The sequence below is a fragment of the Planococcus citri genome, chromosome 2 (assembly GCF_950023065.1).
Source record: "Planococcus citri chromosome 2, ihPlaCitr1.1, whole genome shotgun sequence".
NCBI lineage: Eukaryota > Metazoa > Arthropoda > Insecta > Hemiptera > Pseudococcidae > Planococcus > Planococcus citri.
In genome coordinates, this window is record NC_088678.1 from 70,010,534 (window position 1) to 70,029,394 (window position 18,861).

The following is an 18,861-nucleotide window of genomic DNA, read 5'->3' on the forward strand; positions in this document are numbered from 1 at the left end:
ACAATTCTAATCAGGTATTAGACCATTCTGAGTACATTCACCATACCTACGTAGTTTTGAAGTTAATGCTACAGTCCATGAAATTTATATACGCGGGTGATGGGCGCATCCAATGTTTGGTAGATTGTCTGAGAGCCATGGAACTTCCCTGGCCCACTGTACATTACCGAACGTTGGATGCATGTGTCACCCACATATATAAATTCCATGGACTGGTATGTTTGGTACTAGCTGAAGTGAAGCTGCTTCTTTTGCCATTTTATCAACTGATTCGTTCCCTTTAATGCCTTATGTCCAGGAATCCATACCAGTGTAACATGACCAATAGGGAATGAGGTCAAATAAGAGATTATTTCTTTGGCGAGTGGATTTTGAGAATGATGATGCGGATCTAACAGGCAGTGAAGTGCGCTAGCTGAATCAGTAAGAATGAGAGATTTATTTTGCGTGCTTGAAGTTTGTTGAACTGCTGATTTAATTGCAAATAATTCAGCAGAGGGAATGGAGTAGAATGATGGAAGTGAATAACGAATAACATCAAAGTTATCACTGAGCACTGCACATCCAACAAATGAGCCATATTTTGATCCATCTGTGAATATTTTAACACAGTTCTTGATAGGCTCTTTCAATTACGTACATCACTATGTTGGGTTTTCCCAAAATTTTGCAATAAGGTGAAGTCAATCTTTATCTTCAGTATTTGAATGATGTAATTTTTATGATATTTTACCAATTTTTACTTCATTTTAAACACATTTATAATAGGTACCTTATTGGCCACAAAGTTTCAAAAAGCAGCTGGAAACTTCAAAATTATTTGAAATCCACCTGCAGTCGATTTCATAGCTTATTGAAATTAGTTTGCAGAATGTCTTTTGGCTTTATCACTCCATTTGATGAAATTTGGAAGAAATTTCAAGTTTCAAACGTCTACAAGAGGCTCCAAAAATTTTCAAAAAATCGATAGAGGCTTCGAAATGACTTAAACCCACCAGCAGTCTGCTTAATAAAGTGTTAAGTAGAAGTGCAGTGCAAATTTCGGATTCCCAACTTCATATGTAATTTTGTGAAAATTTCAAGTTTCAAAAATCTGCTGCAGGCTCCAGAACTAAAACGGTATGAAACCGTTTCCAATCGATTTGGCAAGTTGAAAATAGCGTATATCTTAAATTTCAGTTTTCTAGATTAATTTGGTACCTAAAATTTTGATTTTTTTCTCATTTTTGACCTAAATTTAATTTTTAAAAATTCACCAAATATTGAAAAATGCTCTTTAGCACTTGAAACTTTGGCTGGTAATAAATTTTTGCATGCTTTTTCGATCTAGTTTTGTCCAGTTCAAAAAATTTCCTACGAGTTCTACGTTGGAAAGAAAAATCTGTGATTTTTGCTGACCTGTCAATCAAAATGACGGCCATTTTGTCAGTAAGGCCAACTTTTTATAGAAAGTTGGCCTTAAATATTCCTTAAAATGTCTCATTTAAGAAAAAAGTTGTCACAGTGGATCTGTGGGGGGGGGATGCAACTGTTCCTATTGTCATTTGACGGACTATACTTCATAAAATTGGTGTTTTTCTCACACAAACCAAATTCAGAATTTTAAACTATTTTTCAAAAAAAAAATCAGCTCTCGAGCCCATTTCCCGTTATGTAGTTTTACTACTAGTTACGTTTAAATTTTACACTCATTCCTTTTATCTAACAGACCCTTCGAGTTGATTAATACAATTTCCGGTTAACTCTATCGTACACGTCAAGTTTCTACGAGTAGGTAATTTAATCAATTACCTTTTCGGCTTCTTAATTAATTACACGACGAAAAATAGCATCGTTTTCTCTTCTTCAAACACGCCACCGTGTATCGCGTCGCGCCTCTTCGTGACAGCCTGCGAAAAAAAAAGCAAAAACATTAAAAGATACAATGCATATAAAAGAAAAAAACAACTGACCCGAGAAAAAAAACAACGCGCTTACAAACAATAAAGAGAGATGAGGAAAAAATCCCTGACAATCTTGGCAATTTGCTTTGTTAACGATACGTAACGCGAGATTGTAAAAGTACAAGGGGGGAAAGGAATGAGAGGGATGCTGTGCGGTGATCCGGGGGTGTATTAGAGAACAGGAACGTTTTCGCGATATAGTAACTTTAACATCTATATATCACTTTTTGACTCTCGAGTGTATAGTCTGCTGCGTGACGCGAAGGGCGTAAGATTACAGGTGAACCGAAGCGAAGACACGTCGATCGCTGCTGGGAAAAGCTTGAAGCGTGGGAGGGGACAACGATGCGCGAAAAACGGAAATGAGAAAAATTTTTCACGAAACAATAGAGTCATAAGATGAGACACTTTGGCGAAGTTGTCTCGAGGCGCCAAGTACCTGAGATTTTGCTACCTGGTTCTTCGGATTCCTGAAGAGAGCAAAATATGAGAAGGAAAGAGGTACGCAGGTATGTAGATGGTATCGACATTTTCAACGCCATGTCTTCGTCTTCCGACTTTGGCGAGAAACAAACGATCGCTCGATCAGATACGTCTACTACGAATAATACACCGCGTCAAAAGCGTGAAAAACTTTTCCACACAAAAATGCCTACTCTCGAATATACGTAGTACGCGATATAGAGTAGATTCGTACTCGAAGACTTGGTCAACTTCGGCAGCATGAGCAGCGCCGACACCTGCACCGATGTAGATGTACGGGGGCGCTTGTTTATTAAAGTCAGATAAATAGCTCGCTGGTGATAAATGACACACAATACCAAGTTATAACGCCGTCGAGCCCTTTTAAATGGATATTTCCATTCGAGTATACCTTTTTCTTATGCGATTGACAGAGCCGCAGACGGGTAGCGGGAACCCTAGCTAGGAACCTAACCGCGGCCCGAGCTATTTTTTATAAAAAAGTTATCGTATTTATTTTTTTATTTTTTTTTTCACCTCGCCGCCGCCACTTGCAAGACCGTATACAAAACGCCAGCTTGGATAGGCCATAGGAAAAGACCGAGCGACGGAAAAACGACGCTTCGTTTCCGGCAAGAATTAACTCGTAGAATATGAACCTTCATTCGTACTACGTGTGTGAGCGGCATGCTCTTTATATTCTTGTCGGATGGTCATTAAAAATAACCTGAGCGTTGTTTTCGAGTTCATTTTTATGGTCTTTGAAAGCGCAGATTCGTTCCAAGATGAGATGAGAGGATTAAAATTTACGGGCGTAAGATATCTTAGGACTTTCTCTCCGAACCCTAAAATTTCCAAGTTGCGGAAAAAATTCATGGAAATGCAATTTCTGCCATATTCTGTATTCTTCAAAAAGAAAACTGGAAGGGAAATGCAACTTTTGCTTGCTCACCACCTTCCTCTCTCTGAAAAAAAAACTTGAATATTGATAAAGTATGAAATAAAATTGTAAACTAAATAAGAAAAAATTCTTAGTAAGTACACCTTTTTTTCATCTACTTAATTATGTAGCACTCGGTTAAGTAACCGGAAACAAAGTTCTGTCATAAGATTAACAGGGGTAAGACAAGGGTAAGGTGAATACCTGATCCTGCCCTCTCCCAAGAAGAAAAAAAAACATTCAAAGCGTCGACCCGAGTTTAATGCTTGATAAACATAATTTTCAAAAATGTTCGAGCACCATAACAACCTTTAATTAAAACAAACGAATTGCTGTAAAAAAAAATTAAAACCTTGCAGCTCTCTTCCTACCTCGGAGTCGTTTCAGTATACGTACTCCGAATGGGAATACGAATGAAAAACATTAATAAAAATTAATAACGAAAAGTTTATATTAAAAATGTTTTAAAAACATCAAAAGTACGAGGTTTATTCCAAACGCAACTGAATGATGCTGCTTTCAAGTAACTTGATTTAGTAACGATGCGAATAATTAGAATTTGAAATTTGAAACAATTATCATTTCAAATAAATCGAGTATTTTTTAAAAAATTCCCTTTCTTTACGAACCAAAAAAATAACGACGAGAGTTTAAACTTCAAAGTAGGTACACATAAAAAATTATAAATAATAATACAACTCGATGATGCTGAGGTGGGTGTTGGTATAGCAAATTACATATAGCATACGAAAACGATTCAATTCTTTGACTGATTTCTGCACCAATTAGAACCTCCAAAGAACTTTAGAGGTGAGTAACGCTTAAATTTGAACATTTTTGTGCAAACGAACTTTGGAATAATTTGATTGGAAACGATGAAAAAACACCAGTCAAATCAAATCAATTTTATTATAATATCTCAAAATGTAAAGAACCCTGGAAAGTCAAAATGGGTCCACGGCTAGTGACCATCTGCTCCCCCTGCCACTGTTGAAAATTGCCTCGTGAAAAAAAATGTGAAATTATGAATTTAGAAAAATGTAACTTGAAATGATTTTTCGATTAATTTTGATAATTTATTTAACATTAGGAATTTTGTAAAAAAATTTATGGGGTTTTCAAAATACCTGCTGCACTTCAGCGCAGTGTTCCTCAGATGTCCCCACCTCCTCAAACTTTCGAATGATTTCTCAGATTTTCTTCTCTCTAATCCTTTCGAAATGCGATCTACATATTGAGAAATACGTTTTTAAAGTCCCTTCTTCTCCTCATTTATGAAGTCGTTCCTCAAGATACGAATTACACTCTGCATTACTGAACTTTTTCGAAGATTTCTTCGCATCAAATATCGGGATTTTTAAAAATTAAACAATAAATTGAGAGAAAATTAAATTTTTAATCAATTTATAAAGAAAAATTCAGTACTTTCAAGAAAAATGTAAAATCTTTTCAGCACTTTTTCAATTTTCAGCAAGGTCGTTCCATATCAACTTGACCAAAAAAAAATCAATTTTCACAGCCAGCACTTCCTTCGATTTCGCACACACTTTTTTCACAACGTCCACGTCAGCCAACATCGAAGAAAACCACCAATAATTTCCCCCCTGCCCATTCGTTTTTTTTCTTAAATGAGCGAGAGGGGGAGGGGTTGCAAAAAAAACTATCATTTTCGGAATTTTTCGTAGTGGTTGCTTTTTGAGGGACCAAATTCATTTTGGAAACCATTTCACCCCAAATCCCAAATGATTGAGGAAATAATTACATAAAGTAAGCAAAAACCTTTCTGAATCAGATTTAGGTGCACTCTATTTTTGAATCCCCCTCCCCTTCCTCGTCCCTTCAAGTCGACTGAAAGAGGTTCCGAGTTGTTTTGAGAGGTTCTGGGGTCTTCAGAAAATTTTAAAAAATCAAAGTTTTCATCAAATTTCAACTCATGAAGCTTTCAACGACGATTTTAAAGTTTCAGTTTTCTAAAAACTGCTCTAAAATCGGGCTTGGGCCAGGGAAAATATAATTTGGCCTTATTTTTAGGTGGTTTTTTGAGAGGAGGAGGGGAGAGGAGATTCGGCTGAAAATCTGCCGACTGATATAGGTGGAAAATACCACATTTATTTGACTCATAAACATTTTAATTTTCAGTTTTGAATTTTTGGGGACCCAAATACGAATTTTTTAATTTTAAAACAAGAAACAAATAGGCCAGAGCGAAGCAGGAACGAAATTTTTTGAAAATTCAATTTTCAGACACCTGAAAACGATGCTTTTTTAGGCAATTGATTTTAAAAAAAAAGAGGAAAGATCCGAGCAAAGCGAAGGAGAAAACTTTGGAAAATTTGAATTTTGAGGGGACTAAAAACGATATTTTTTCATGCAAGCATTTTATTTTTTGGTTTTCAAATTTTAGAATTTGAAAAAAAAAATTTAGGATGTTAATTTATAAAAAGAAAAGAAAACAGGCTCGAGCGAAACGAGGATAAAAGCGTTCGAAAATGTGTTTTTTGAGAAGTAAAAAAAAGAGGTAACTGTCCTCTCCCCTCTCCCCGGTGACCCTTTCAACATCCTTCAATTGTATTTAAAAGTGCTGGAAGTTCATTCGGACAGACTTTAGATGATTTTTTGGAAAACTGGAATTTCCAATTAGTGGTCGAAGAGTTGATAATTGCTTCAAAACTATAGCTTCAGTCGACTCATTGTCAGCAGGTCGTAAAAAGTACCAATCTAATAATTTCCAACTTGATAAGGTGAAGTTTGGTGGAAATTGTGATTTCCAAAAATTCAGTGGAAGCTGCAGAATTGCTCAAAATGGCTCGAGAGACTATACCTAAAAAAATGTTGATTGTTGATCTCTTTGGTTACACAGTTATCTGAGCCAGGGGTCCTCAAAGTGGAGTCATTTTTTTTAAAAAAAAACGTAATTTTTTGTCATTTTTGAGAACTTTAAAGAGTGAATTTTGGAATTTTGAACATTCTAGTCACTTTCTTATACTTTGTAGAGCACTCGAAATTTCAAAGTCAAACGTTCAAGAAGGTTCATAAACTCAAATTGCACCTTTTTAGGGAGTAACCAAAGATCCATGAAGGTGACAAAATCTACCCAAAAATGAAAAAACACCACCTCTTCAGAAATTATTCTATTTTGAAGACCCCTGATTCAGCTCTTTTTATCACCAACGAGATAAATACATATTTTTCTGGGTACCTACATAGTTCCTCACTCAAAATTGACTTCCTCAACAATTTTTGTGATAATGAGCATAGGTACCTACTCATGTTTTTTTCCTTCCATCTACGAGTCAAGTTTCAGGTTTCCAGTTCAAAATCACGTTCTGTAAAATTTTAATTTTTACCCATTTTTTGGCCAATTTTTACCCTAAAAAATTCCCAATATTCGAAAAATGAACTTCAGCACTTGAAATTTTAGTAGGTGGAATATATTTTCAATTGCATGCTCTTTCGATACATTTGTTCAGACCTGCAATTTTTCTGTCGGTTGAATACCTCTTCCGTAAGATAAGCAAATTTTCTCCTGATTTTATTCATACCAATAAGTAGGTAAATGACTTTTTTTTTTCAAAATATGATATAAAAAATGAATAACAAAACCATACAATTACTCGTATTTCTTCCTCGCCGAATGTTTTGTTGTTTTCTCTTCACTTCTGCAGCCCTCTCATCTCTACCTCGAAACTGGCAATGATAAAATTGCAACTGCGATTATTATCTTCTACATCTTCATCCGCAATCGTTCAGAAATCGTACGATATTTCAAATTTTATATTATTATATTATTCGAATCCAAACCCACACTTCCTACTCCGGGACTCGATATTCGTCATACACAAGTGGAAACCCGACCATTTTTGACAAGACGGAGTGAATACACATATACGATCGAATAGTAGGTATAGTAGGAGCTTCCACCAACTTGTACATATATAAGAAGAGTAGAGTATATATCGAAGATGATAATATTTTTAATAAGCAACTTTTAAAGGAAAACATCACTTCACCTAATTCACTCTTCTACACAGTAGTACGTTATGGGTACGAGATGTAGTATGTAGTCTATTCGTCAACAACTCACACACTACATAATATCGTGCTGTATGCCACATATATACGGAAATACGAACACCGGAGCAAGGGCGAGGGCAGGGGATAAATTTATAGAAAAAGATTCAACAACAAACGTAATCCCATTCGAACGTCTATAGCATGTCACTAACATACTATGCAATCGTCCGAATCTAAGTACTTCAGGCAGCGCGAAAACGACGACGAAGGGAACGAGAGAGCGATAGAGGCAGCAAAGAGTGAACTCAACCTTTATATATTCTATTATGTTTTTAATGTATTCGCGCTTTCGTCGGGGCGGCGATGCTTGTGTAGAATGTGTAGTATATGAGTTTATATTCGTTTATATAGATCTCCGCTTTAGGTACTCCTGCGTCGTCCTCCTCCTTCGCTACCTTACCTATCGTATATTATACTCTTCCGTCTCATCGTCTTTTCATATGTCGTACATGTTCCTCTCGTTCGCCCCCCGCCATCGCCATCCCACCGTATAATATATGCCACGTATTTAATCGAACTTGAAAACCAGAGCGAACGCTAACCTCGTCAAAACGTATGGAAATTAAAAATATCCATCCTTCGTGAAATACACTGGTACATGTAGGAGGTAGCCATTGCGTCGCTGTATACAAACTTTCCTCGTCCCATGTTCAGCAGGAGACAACGAGTACATTCTGTTCATATGTCAGTGAGACCGACAAACCAGAAAGAGGTGACGAAGAAGGACGAACGAGGCGGTAAACAGAAGAAAAACTCCAACAAAATACGAGAAGTTGGCGCACAGAAACAACACAACAGAGAAAGAGAGAGAGCAGACCGAGCGAGTGAATCGAATACGCGCCGCGTAAAATAGTATACGAGTATATACGCGAGAAAAACACACAGAACGGCAACAAAATCGCCGACGAGTAGTGAAAAGTTTGCAGCAAAAGCGGAAACGCGTCGAATATAAATGGTAACATAATAATAAGGCATTAATCAAATTCTAAATAAATTAGGTGGATATTTAATCAGGACAGCAGATGGTGCGCTCGTCGGAGTTTCTCTCCTCGTGCTGCCGGGACATCCACTCCAAAACCCCCAACTGCACTTGAACCGCGCGTATTATTTTACAAAATGCTAAAAAGCCGTCGAAAAAAAACAACAAGCCGGCGGCGCCATGCGCCACTCTTCGAAAATCCCCTTCTTATGAATTTTTTCAGTTTATAATTCGCGGTTGGCGGACGAAGGACGGGAGTAAGCAGCCAGCAGGTTATACAGTCGACCTAAGATGAAAATTATATACGTATGTTTTAAACGATCCATTTATATAGTAAGCTACCGGGGTACATTTCGTCGCGCCGTATACGCCGCAGCAGCAGCCGAATGATTAAGAATGTTTCATCTTTAATCCACCTCGCTTCCTGCTCCCATCTTGCCATAGCGTTTGGCTCGCCTTTGAAGCAACAATTTTCTCTCTAACGCGCGCTTTTCCACCTGTATATACCTACCTACCTATGTAGACCTGATGCTCTGGTTACTCGTTCTACCCTTCTAGCCGCGCCTTTGCCTACCAGCAGTCGCACGATAATTTCGCCTCAGCCGCGTATAATTGCCTCCGCAATTATCGAAGGGGATTATTTTATAGTATACCGAGGTAACAATCGTTTCGTAATCGTTGAATCTTATATAGCCTTTTGTTTACGCCGCGGTGAAATGTGTGGAATAAACGAGTAATATTTTAGGCAAATTCGCCTGGCTGAAATAATTTTCTCGTTAAAATTTTTCTACCTGTAGAAACGACGTAGGCAGATGGGTGATTTGATAATACACTTCGAGATAATTTTCATAAAGCAAGAAGAATTTCGTCGAAAAATTTACTACCGCAAATTACTATCGATGATTTATTGAAAAATAAGAATAATTTGGATTTTTTCCCTTGGTGTTGCTCCAGTTCTCAATTTTGAAAAAGTGAAAAGTGGAGGGCCTGAATCCATAAAATAAATAGATATTCGAACTCAGCGCTATTGAATTGGCAAGAACCGATGTCATATCATATTTTCGAAATTTTTCAAATTTTCCCAAAAATGAGGAGCTGGACTATGAGAATTACTGAGGGGCTATACCCTCGAAAAGGAACGCAAAACATTTTCAATTTTATGTCGTTGGTACATATTTTCATTGTAGTTAAGGAAATAGGGGGGGAGGCAGATCCAGAGCCACTATTTCAAATTTTCATCAAATTTTGACCAGAATTGAGGACTCTTTCGCCCCATCCTACCTACTTATACTCTTCAGAAATCCGCAAAAAAATACGTCAAGTTCAACTTGACTCGATTTTTAAGTTTACGTACCGAATAATTGCTAATCCATGAAAATTCTAAGGCTCGTGCAACCCCCTCCCACCACTGTCTAAAATTTCAATAAATTCCATCAATTTTCGTGAAGGGTTATGCTATATATTGGACCTTTGAAGAAACTCAAATAAAAAATCTCGATGAAATCTCAGTACTCGTACGTTGATCCAAGTTGATGGCAGAGTCGTCTATGGGGCATTGCAGCTGCACAGAAATGTAAACGAGAGGGGGAGAAAAGGGAATAATGTAACGAAAAAGTCAAAGAACTGTGCGATTTGAGTTATGCAATCGAAAAACTTTGTTTACTGAAAAGAATGATTGCAAGAAAGGAAGGTAGTCAATCAGGAGACAGGTAGTTCTGCGCCAGGAGGAATGTTTAAAGTTGAATAAACAGGAAATAATGAACGCTAAGATTTCACAGCTTGGTGAATTTGGAGTCATCTACAGGGTCCAGATGACAGTCAAAATTCAAACCTGGGTAACGCAAAATGCCAACCATAGAATAATGCCACTCAGCAATACCAATTGCACCCATATAAAAAAAATTGACAATTTTTCTCATACTTAACGAAAACAGTATATTATTTAGAATGCATCAAAATAAAACTAGAAGTTTCGAAACAAAAGTAATACTGCGAACGGGTTCTGAGGCCTTATTTTCATGCTCAAAGGAGCTTTTTGTAAACAAAATTCAACAGCAATGCAACAAAAAATAGAAGAGTAGCACCTTCATCTTTATAATTGATGAACATGACTTCTTCATTCTAAAAGAATGGAGAATACATTATTCTTAATTGGAAGTAATTATGAGTTGAGAGCTTGTGAGGAGACAGGGACTTCTGCGCCAGGAAGCAGATTAAAAGTGTAAAAGTGGGGAGCAAAAGGGATAGTTTCATATTTTAGGGAATTTGGGTTCATTTTTGGGGTCTCGCCGACCACTTCAACTTGACATACTCAAGAATGATGCCATTCAAAGATAGTGTTACCAATTCCTCTCGTAATAAAAGTTGCATTTGCTTCACAATTTGAATAAAATTGTCTCTGGGATTGCGAATAAATTAGAGCAGGAGACGGAGGGAGCTAGAAAAGGGGTAATGTATATTGTATTTCAATGCTGATCCGCCAATTTTCTCACCCACCTACACCCCCCCCCCCAACCAGTTCACGGTAAAGGGCATCTCCTAAAACGTTCATCCTGCTGCTAGAATACAGCTTTAAGTCTCAAAACAAATCACAAACTGGCTTAAAAATCTTATTTTTGCACCTTCAAGGCTTCAAATAAGCCCTTTTCAAATGGAACGAGACTAGACAACAACTCAGCAAAAAAATGAGTGTAGCATCTTCTCAGTTCTATAATCGATGAATGTCCTTTTCTTATTTTGCAAGAATGAAAAATATGTAAATGATTAAAGAAAAGGGAAAAATTTATAAGTAGACGGGTAGTTCTGCGCCAGGAGGAAAGAAAAAGATCGAAAACTGTGAATAAAAGCGAAGATCTCTTGTATTCATGAACGTGGGGTTCATTCAAGGGGTATAATGGACTTCTCAATTTTAAAGCATTCAAGAATAATAACCTCACTCAGTGCTACCAATTTATCTTAGAACATTGATAATTTTTCTCATAATGAAAGTACATAAGTTCACATTTTCCAAGTTCTGCGTCAGGAGGAACATCAAGAGCTCCAGAAGTTGAAAATAGATTCGAGATTTCCACATTTGATGAAATCAGGGGATCTAATTGACCACCCAAACGTGGCGCAACCAATGAATGATGAAAAAAAATCGTATGGAAATTTTTTCACAATGAAAGTTCCTATACCTAGTCGTTTTTTATTGTTTCACAGTGAAAGTAACTTGGTAATTTTTTGTAAGTTCTGCGCCAGGAGGAAAATCAGAAGCCTGAAAGTTGGAAATGAAGGAGGAAATTCCATACATTGACAAATTAAGGATCATTTCTGGAGTCTAACAGACCACTTAAACTTCATGCGATCAATAATGATCGAAAAAATTTCCATTTTTTGATGAATATTTAATAAATGAATAACATTATTTTTGATTGTGCCTTGGAGAAATCTACCAAACTCCATAAATGATCTCAAAACCATTTCAGGCCTTTGTTTTTCCCCTGATACTAAACCACCAATCCCTCTCCACCACTTTGAAATTGTGGGTTCAAATCAGAATAAATGCAATAGATACCTTTCTCACAACTCATGCTATCATTTTCAAAGATGACTCATTTCGAACATATTGGATACTTTGTCAGTGTATGTTCTCACCACAAATATACGTAGGCAGTTCTGCGCCAGGAGTACGATACAAAGCCTGAAAATTAGGAATAAAAATGAAGATTCCACAGATTGAGAAATTCGGAGACATTTATGGGAGTACACCAGACCACCCAAAACACAATAAAAAAACAATGTTACCCAGTGTTACCAATTTATTTTCAAAAATTGACACTTCCCCATAATAAAATGGAAATGTTTAGTCAAAAATTTTCTTACACCACTCTTCTTAAAATTTGAACGAAATTTTTCATTTTCTCCTTCAACTCTCCGTTGCAAAATATAATTTTCCAAAGTCACACTCGGTCACAGCTTCTCCACTTCAACATCTTCGATACAATAATATGGTCAAAAATGTCTCGAACTCTTTCTTTTGAACCCTTTCATAGCACAAATCGAAAACACAGCACAACCATCTCCGTTCTTCCCACCCTTCGTGCACTCTTTTCAAGCGACGATATAATTAAAACCGCAGAAGCACAGAAAGTGAAAAGTGAAAAGTGAGAAAATATACCACACTCCGATACCCCAAACTAGGTAATATTTCAATTACATTCGAGTTCAGGAACGCGTAATAAAGTATAAGAAACGAAAACAGAAAAAACGCCATTCGTACGCCATTCATCTTCAAGCGAACCGCTCGCTATCCCTTCACTAGGTAGCCAACACCTCCCCTCCCCTCCCCTCCCTTAACGCCTTCCCCATCCACACAGCCATCAAAATAACGTACAAATTGTCCGAGAGAGGAGGAGGGGGGCTTCTTCAGAAAAGCTACGCTGGAGGAATGCGAGTATACATAAGGAGTATATTAATAACAGACGAAGCGACACTGAGGGGAGAGAGGAGAGAAGAAAAACACAAGACGGATAGAATTAATCATTAAAAATAATTAGTCGCGTACGCGAAACCTCTACTAAAAGAAGAAGAAAAGTTGTTTTTAAAATTTTAATTTAAAATTCACCGCCAAAGGCGATGGAGGTGGTGCTAATTCGCCCCGCGTCTGTGTCTTTCGCTTTACCAATTTAAAATATTGCCGAGGCGATGCGAATTTTACAGAGTGACCGGGGCGGGAGGGGAGGAGGGGTAAAGGTTGAGCCGCTCTAACCGCGTCCACGTCAGTTAATGCGGTTTTACGTATAGTGGATGCGGTGGCATCGCAGATACTATAACACCGTTTATCGGTTTTTCTTCTTCTGGTGTTTTTTTTTCTTATTAGTTTTGTTTTCGCTTTTTCGTTCGCGCCTTTTCCTTCTCTTTTTTCTTTCTTTCTATCTATCTTTATTTTTTTTCGTCGAATGCTACTCTATATAAATACTAGTAGTATTATACAGTTAGCAGCATTAACAGCTTAAAAAATAGCTCTTTAAACCAGTAACGTAGCCCGTATAAATGCAAATTTACATTTACAGTCGTTATTTTTCGAACAAGACTTGAATAATTTTTTACCTTTTTAAAGGGTAGGTAGGTAGGTAAGGTACGAGTGTAATATGATGTTTTTACGCATGTCTGATAAGTTGTATTTAGAATTAACGTCGGTCTGTGGGTCGTGTTTTCACACGAATACCCAAAGGCACACATATAAGTTACACACGTACAATAAGTATAATATTGTATATCAAAATACACGTAAAAACCACTATAGCCGAGTTAATGTACAAACAATGATTCGAAACCGTCACGTCTCGCATGAGTCAGCAGTAAACTTCGCGCAAGCTCGAGAAAAAAAAATAACACGAGAACCCATACTACTCGTAGATAGACGACACGAGCCCTTATCGTACAAGGCTCCCTTACGTATTGTAGATTGTACGTAGTACTATAGTGTTCATCGTAACCATTTAAAAGTACTCCCTAATCCCCCCCCCACCCACTCGTCGGTGCTTCTCAAACGTAAATAAACTTACCACTGTTTTAATTTCGAGCTCTTTTTTCGCCTTCTGTTGCGATGAGACGAGGAAAGAGGTGCGGGAATTGGGAAACTGTTTTTCGAATATACACGAGAACACGACACGTTTACGTTCGTGTATCTTTTCTCGAAGAAATGGAGAAAATTCGTCGTTTGTAATGCTTAATTTTTCTTAATTTTATTTATTACGATAATTCAAATTTTTTAATAATAAGTGGGTAACTAAAAATAGTACATAGATACGTAATTAGCATTTGTCTCCAAGTTGGTACGTGAAGTTAAATCATGGTATTTTTTTGTACATTTGCAGGCTCCAGCATGCTCAGAAAATGGGTGTCTGGGAAGTATTATGTACCCATCGACGTACAAGAATTCTTACGCCCGTCCCAAAGAAGAAGTGTTACCATTGGCTAAAGATTTCCTCGATCAGTACTACGCCTCAATTAAAAGGTAAGATAATACTTGTACATAAATACTCAATACTCAATACTGATGAAAAACTATATCGACAATTCAATCGACTATTTGGAATTTTCTCAGAATTTCCAATTTTTTTGCCAAATATTCGCCAGGTATTATTTTACAAGGTAATTACCGTAAATTACGTACTTTCAAAAGAACCAATATAATGTCACTTGCGATCAGACTTTCACCAAAGCGTGGGGACTCGAGGTAGCTCTCAAAACATGTCAATCAACAGAACAGAAAATTGAAGGCTTTTACAATTTTCCAGAATAGTTCAAAAATTGTATTTGTTGAGAAAACAATTTGACCAGAAATTATTCAAGGAAACATCTTTTCTAGTCTTGTTTGAATTACTATCACGTTTAGAGGCATAGATTTGACAAAATTTTAATAGTACAAATCTTTCAAAAAATACCTCTAAATGATTAAATATGTGTATGCAATCGGGCAGCTACAATTCTACAGGAATCGACCTCAGAAGGTCACTTTTGACAAGAGCCAAAAAAAGGGTATTTTTTGGCAATTGAAAAATTTGGGTTCCTAGAAATACTGTGTAGATAGAGGAACCCTACTTGCTAAAAATGGGGCATCCAATACAGTTGACTGCAAACAAAGCTTTTTGAGATAATTACTAGTCATTCAATTATTCTCATCAAATTTCACAATTTTTGGACTATTTTGGAAAAATTAGAGTACTGTAGGACGTCACACAAAGCTTTCCTTCAAATCAATTGCGACCACTTTTGAGCCGATTTGATGTAAATCGGAAATCTCAACAAGGAAATTAACGTACATAAATCAGAAAAGTATTACATAGGTATCTTAAAATCCTCAAAGTCAAAATTTTAACAAACGGAGTTAATTTTTGGATGTCTGGCAAATTTTTTAAAATCCAAAAAAAAAAAACGGGGAAAACTATTTTCATATTGAAGACGATCTTTTTTTTGGATTTTCTCCTGAAATTTCAAATCGCTCTTGAGGCTTCAAAATGTTTTAGAAGTAGTTATTTTCAAAAAAAGGTGGTCATAAAAAGTCAATTTTTGAGTGATTTCGTATTTCTGGGATAGTTTTTGAAATGGGAGGGGAGGGGGGGGGAGGGGAGGGGAGGGATTGAACTGGAGTAATTATTTAGACAGGTTCATTTTGTTCAAATAAAAAGCATTTCATGAAAAAGTTGGCAATCCTTTATAAAAAAAAGGCGCATTTAAATTTTGTAAATTCTCAAAAATTCGCCAAAAATTCGAAAATGAAATTAGGAATAAATATTATAAAATTTTCCTTTCCAAATTTTTCTAGTTTAAAGTTCCAAAACACTAAATACTTTCGATATTTTCGAAAATTCGTCAAAAATTGAAAAATCAAGGTCGTTAGTTTAAAATTTGATTCTGAGTTGTGAACTTGTGAATGACCTGCTTTTTCAACGAGTCAAATTTTAGCTCAAGTAAATCAATGTTGACGAGTTGATCAATTTTTGCCCAAAATATTGTAAAAACAAAACCGAAATAGGGAAAATCTAATCACACATTTTCTAATGTAAAATTTCACTCTCTACAATTTTTTTTCTTCATTTTTCTCCCAAGGACCTCGAGTTTCTCCCAAAAACCTATTTTTTGAGATGAAAAAATACGTGACATTAAATCGATTTTTATAAAAACTTCAAGGGATTTACGAAAATAATGCATGGAAATGAAATTGCATAATATAAAAAATCATAAAAATTTTATAGTTCCAAAAGAAGGCTTATTTTTCATCGGAAGATTTTTTTCTTTAAATAAATATTCTAGATAAAAATCAATAAGCTGAACTTGGATTGAGAAAAGTTTGAAAAGCTTACCCCATGGAAAAGCAATTTGATGCATAATAAAGATAGTGGTCCGAACCCAATCCTAATCCTTGACTTCAAAAGATCCCGATTATTTTCAACAAACCTGAACCGAAACAGAAATCAATTCCTTAAACTCTAAACCTGAACTTAACCTCTTAAACCACGAACCTCGAAACTCTGATCCCGATCATTATTCGGGTTCTTTTAGGTTCAAGGCCAGAGCTGCTGGAAACGAATTGTTTGATGAAACTAGAACAATTTTCAGTAAATTTTCTTGAATAAGATGGATCACTTTCACTTTTTTTACAGTTGAAAAAAAAATCAAGAAAACTGCGTTTAAAAATATTTTGAGGTGTTTCCATAACATTACTTAATATCTAGGCATTATTATTGGAACCACTGAATGCAATTTTCGAATTGTTACACCTTTTGAAGGTTGAAGGGTAGTTCTGATTCTAAATCCTAAATAAGATTTGAAAAATTGAGAAAAAATTAAAAGTATTTGGAGGGTCTCAGATCTCTAAAAATTGAACGTGTGACATTTTTGGCTTGTTTATTAAAGTTCATATTTGGTCACATTGAAACTAGGATTTCTTTCAATTAAAAAAAATAGGAGGAAGTACAAGTGAGCCAATCCGACAATTTGTACCTACTGTGAACATTTTTTCTTCTCAAAATGTTTCGTAATAATTATGCCAAAATGTCGAAAGATTTCATTTCGGAAACTGGGGAAATATTTTGGAACGCAGAGGTGCCAATTTTTTGGTTATTAGCATCCACCAATATACAATAAAAATTGAAAAAATATCAAATTTTTTCCGTTTTTTAAAATTGGCAATAATGACTAAAAAATTGGCACCTCTGCGAAGGCACTTCCGGAACTAAAATTTTCTTCAAGTAACAACTTTCCACTCATGAAAGTCTCCGTCGAATTTGGTCGAAATCCTCTGACTTTCTTTTTTTTGCGACCCATCCCAATGTACAAATACACACGTTGAGTCGTTGAATCACTAAAATTGAATTGAAGAAAGGATAAAGAGAAAGAGAAAGAGACGGATATGCACACTCATATGCATTCAAATTAAGACATCTCATAAACGCAGATTCCCGCTGCGAAGACGACAATGACGAGAGGCAATGAAGACGTATGGTATGTAAAAGTATGCAGACATACGACAAGAGACACAGAACAGTGTAGGTAGTTTTTGGTGGAGCTTGCGGTGGTACCAGAGTCATCTTCGTCATATTCATCGTCGAAAATCAAACCAGTAAACGTTGCAGCCGCCATACGAGATATTCTGGCATTTTACTTTTCGCCGTTTACATGACAGCGCATTAAATTTAAAATATTCGGCTTTAAGATAAGTTCGAAGCTGTTTTCGACTTGTGCTATATAGTTGAAGGCGCAGCGCGACTCGACTGGTGCTGGTGCTGGTGTTCGTATTTTAGAAATAATAATTTTCGCGAATGAGAAAGACAGAGAATAGGTTGGAAATGGTACTAGCTGCGGTGACGATGACGTTCATATGCCAGAAGAATATTCAATTTGCATATTATTGTGCCCTTCGAAAAACTCTCGTCTCGTTTCCTGCTTGTTTTCTCATTCAATTAGAAGCTAGCGCGAATTGTAAAAACAAACGTGTCGAAAGACGACGACAAATAGAAGAATTTTTACCGATTCGCGATGTCATCTCGTTTCGTCGCGTATCTTGGCTGAAGCGAAACGTGCCTGCTGCGACAGGACGATATCATCGTCGATAATAACTTATCACTCGTTTCGGATACAATTAACGTGGAGTTTTCTCACCATCTCTCTCACGCACAAGTGGAGGTTGGTACTTGGCAGAGTGGTCAAGGTGGGAATTTTTATTTAATAAAACCAGACACGTGTGATTTTGTTATGTGGAGTGTCGTGTTGCCGGTGCATGGCATGACTCGCGAGCGAAATTTATTTGATTTTTATTTATTCCGCTTCATTGTCGAACACACGCCTAAAGTTATAAAATTCTTATAACCGTAATGAAAATATTTTTATAGCGTCTTTATTGCGGTATAAATGAAAATTTCATTTCCTTTCCATTTCGACCATCTCGTATAGTCGTACCCGCGTCAACCTGACAGAGGAACAGTCTTCGAGTGTAGAAAGAGAACTGTTATAATAACGTCGTACGTAGTACGTAGGTAGAGTAAGAGAAGAAGAGGAGGGTGTGTAAGAAAATACGAGTAACTCGACACGACGCACGAAATCGCGGTCAATTTTTATCACACCTTTTTCAAAACTAAGTACGTCAGACAACCAAAACGAAAATACATGCGACGACGACGAGACAAGCTGCATGAATTTCTCGTACCACAATTATGGTGATTTTGCCAGAACCGAGGATATGGGGCACCTACCACCTACCTACATATGATAGAAAAAGAAAGGAAGGGTACTAGAAGTGAATACGTTGAAAGTGGCAATCGTCGAAATTAATACGCGAACGCGATGGAAATCCTCAAAGGATTTAACGTATATAGCGTGATTATTTGGCGACGATAAGGACTCGTCTCGTGTTACCATATATACTCGTACGTTAGCTTGGATTTGGATTTGGTATTCTCGCCTCATCGCCATCGCTA

General features: G+C 36.6%; 1 protein-coding gene and 1 long non-coding RNA gene across 3 annotated transcripts in view; one reads left to right on the forward strand and one right to left on the reverse strand.

Annotated features, from left to right (window-relative positions):
- Nos (Nitric oxide synthase) overlaps positions 1–18,861 on the forward strand; it is a 147,662-nt gene that overhangs the window by 76,976 nt on the left and 51,825 nt on the right. For both annotated transcript variants that reach the window (XM_065352720.1, XM_065352721.1), the window contains one exon: positions 14,260–14,399. In XM_065352720.1, the coding sequence (XP_065208792.1) occupies positions 14,260–14,399 (140 nt within the window). The remainder of the gene's footprint in view (positions 1–14,259; positions 14,400–18,861) is intronic.
- LOC135837448 (uncharacterized) overlaps positions 1,520–18,861 on the reverse strand; it is a 55,159-nt gene continuing 37,817 nt past the window's right edge. Inside the window, exon 3 of the long non-coding RNA XR_010557193.1 lies at positions 1,520–1,889. This is a non-coding gene — a long non-coding RNA (uncharacterized LOC135837448). The remainder of the gene's footprint in view (positions 1,890–18,861) is intronic.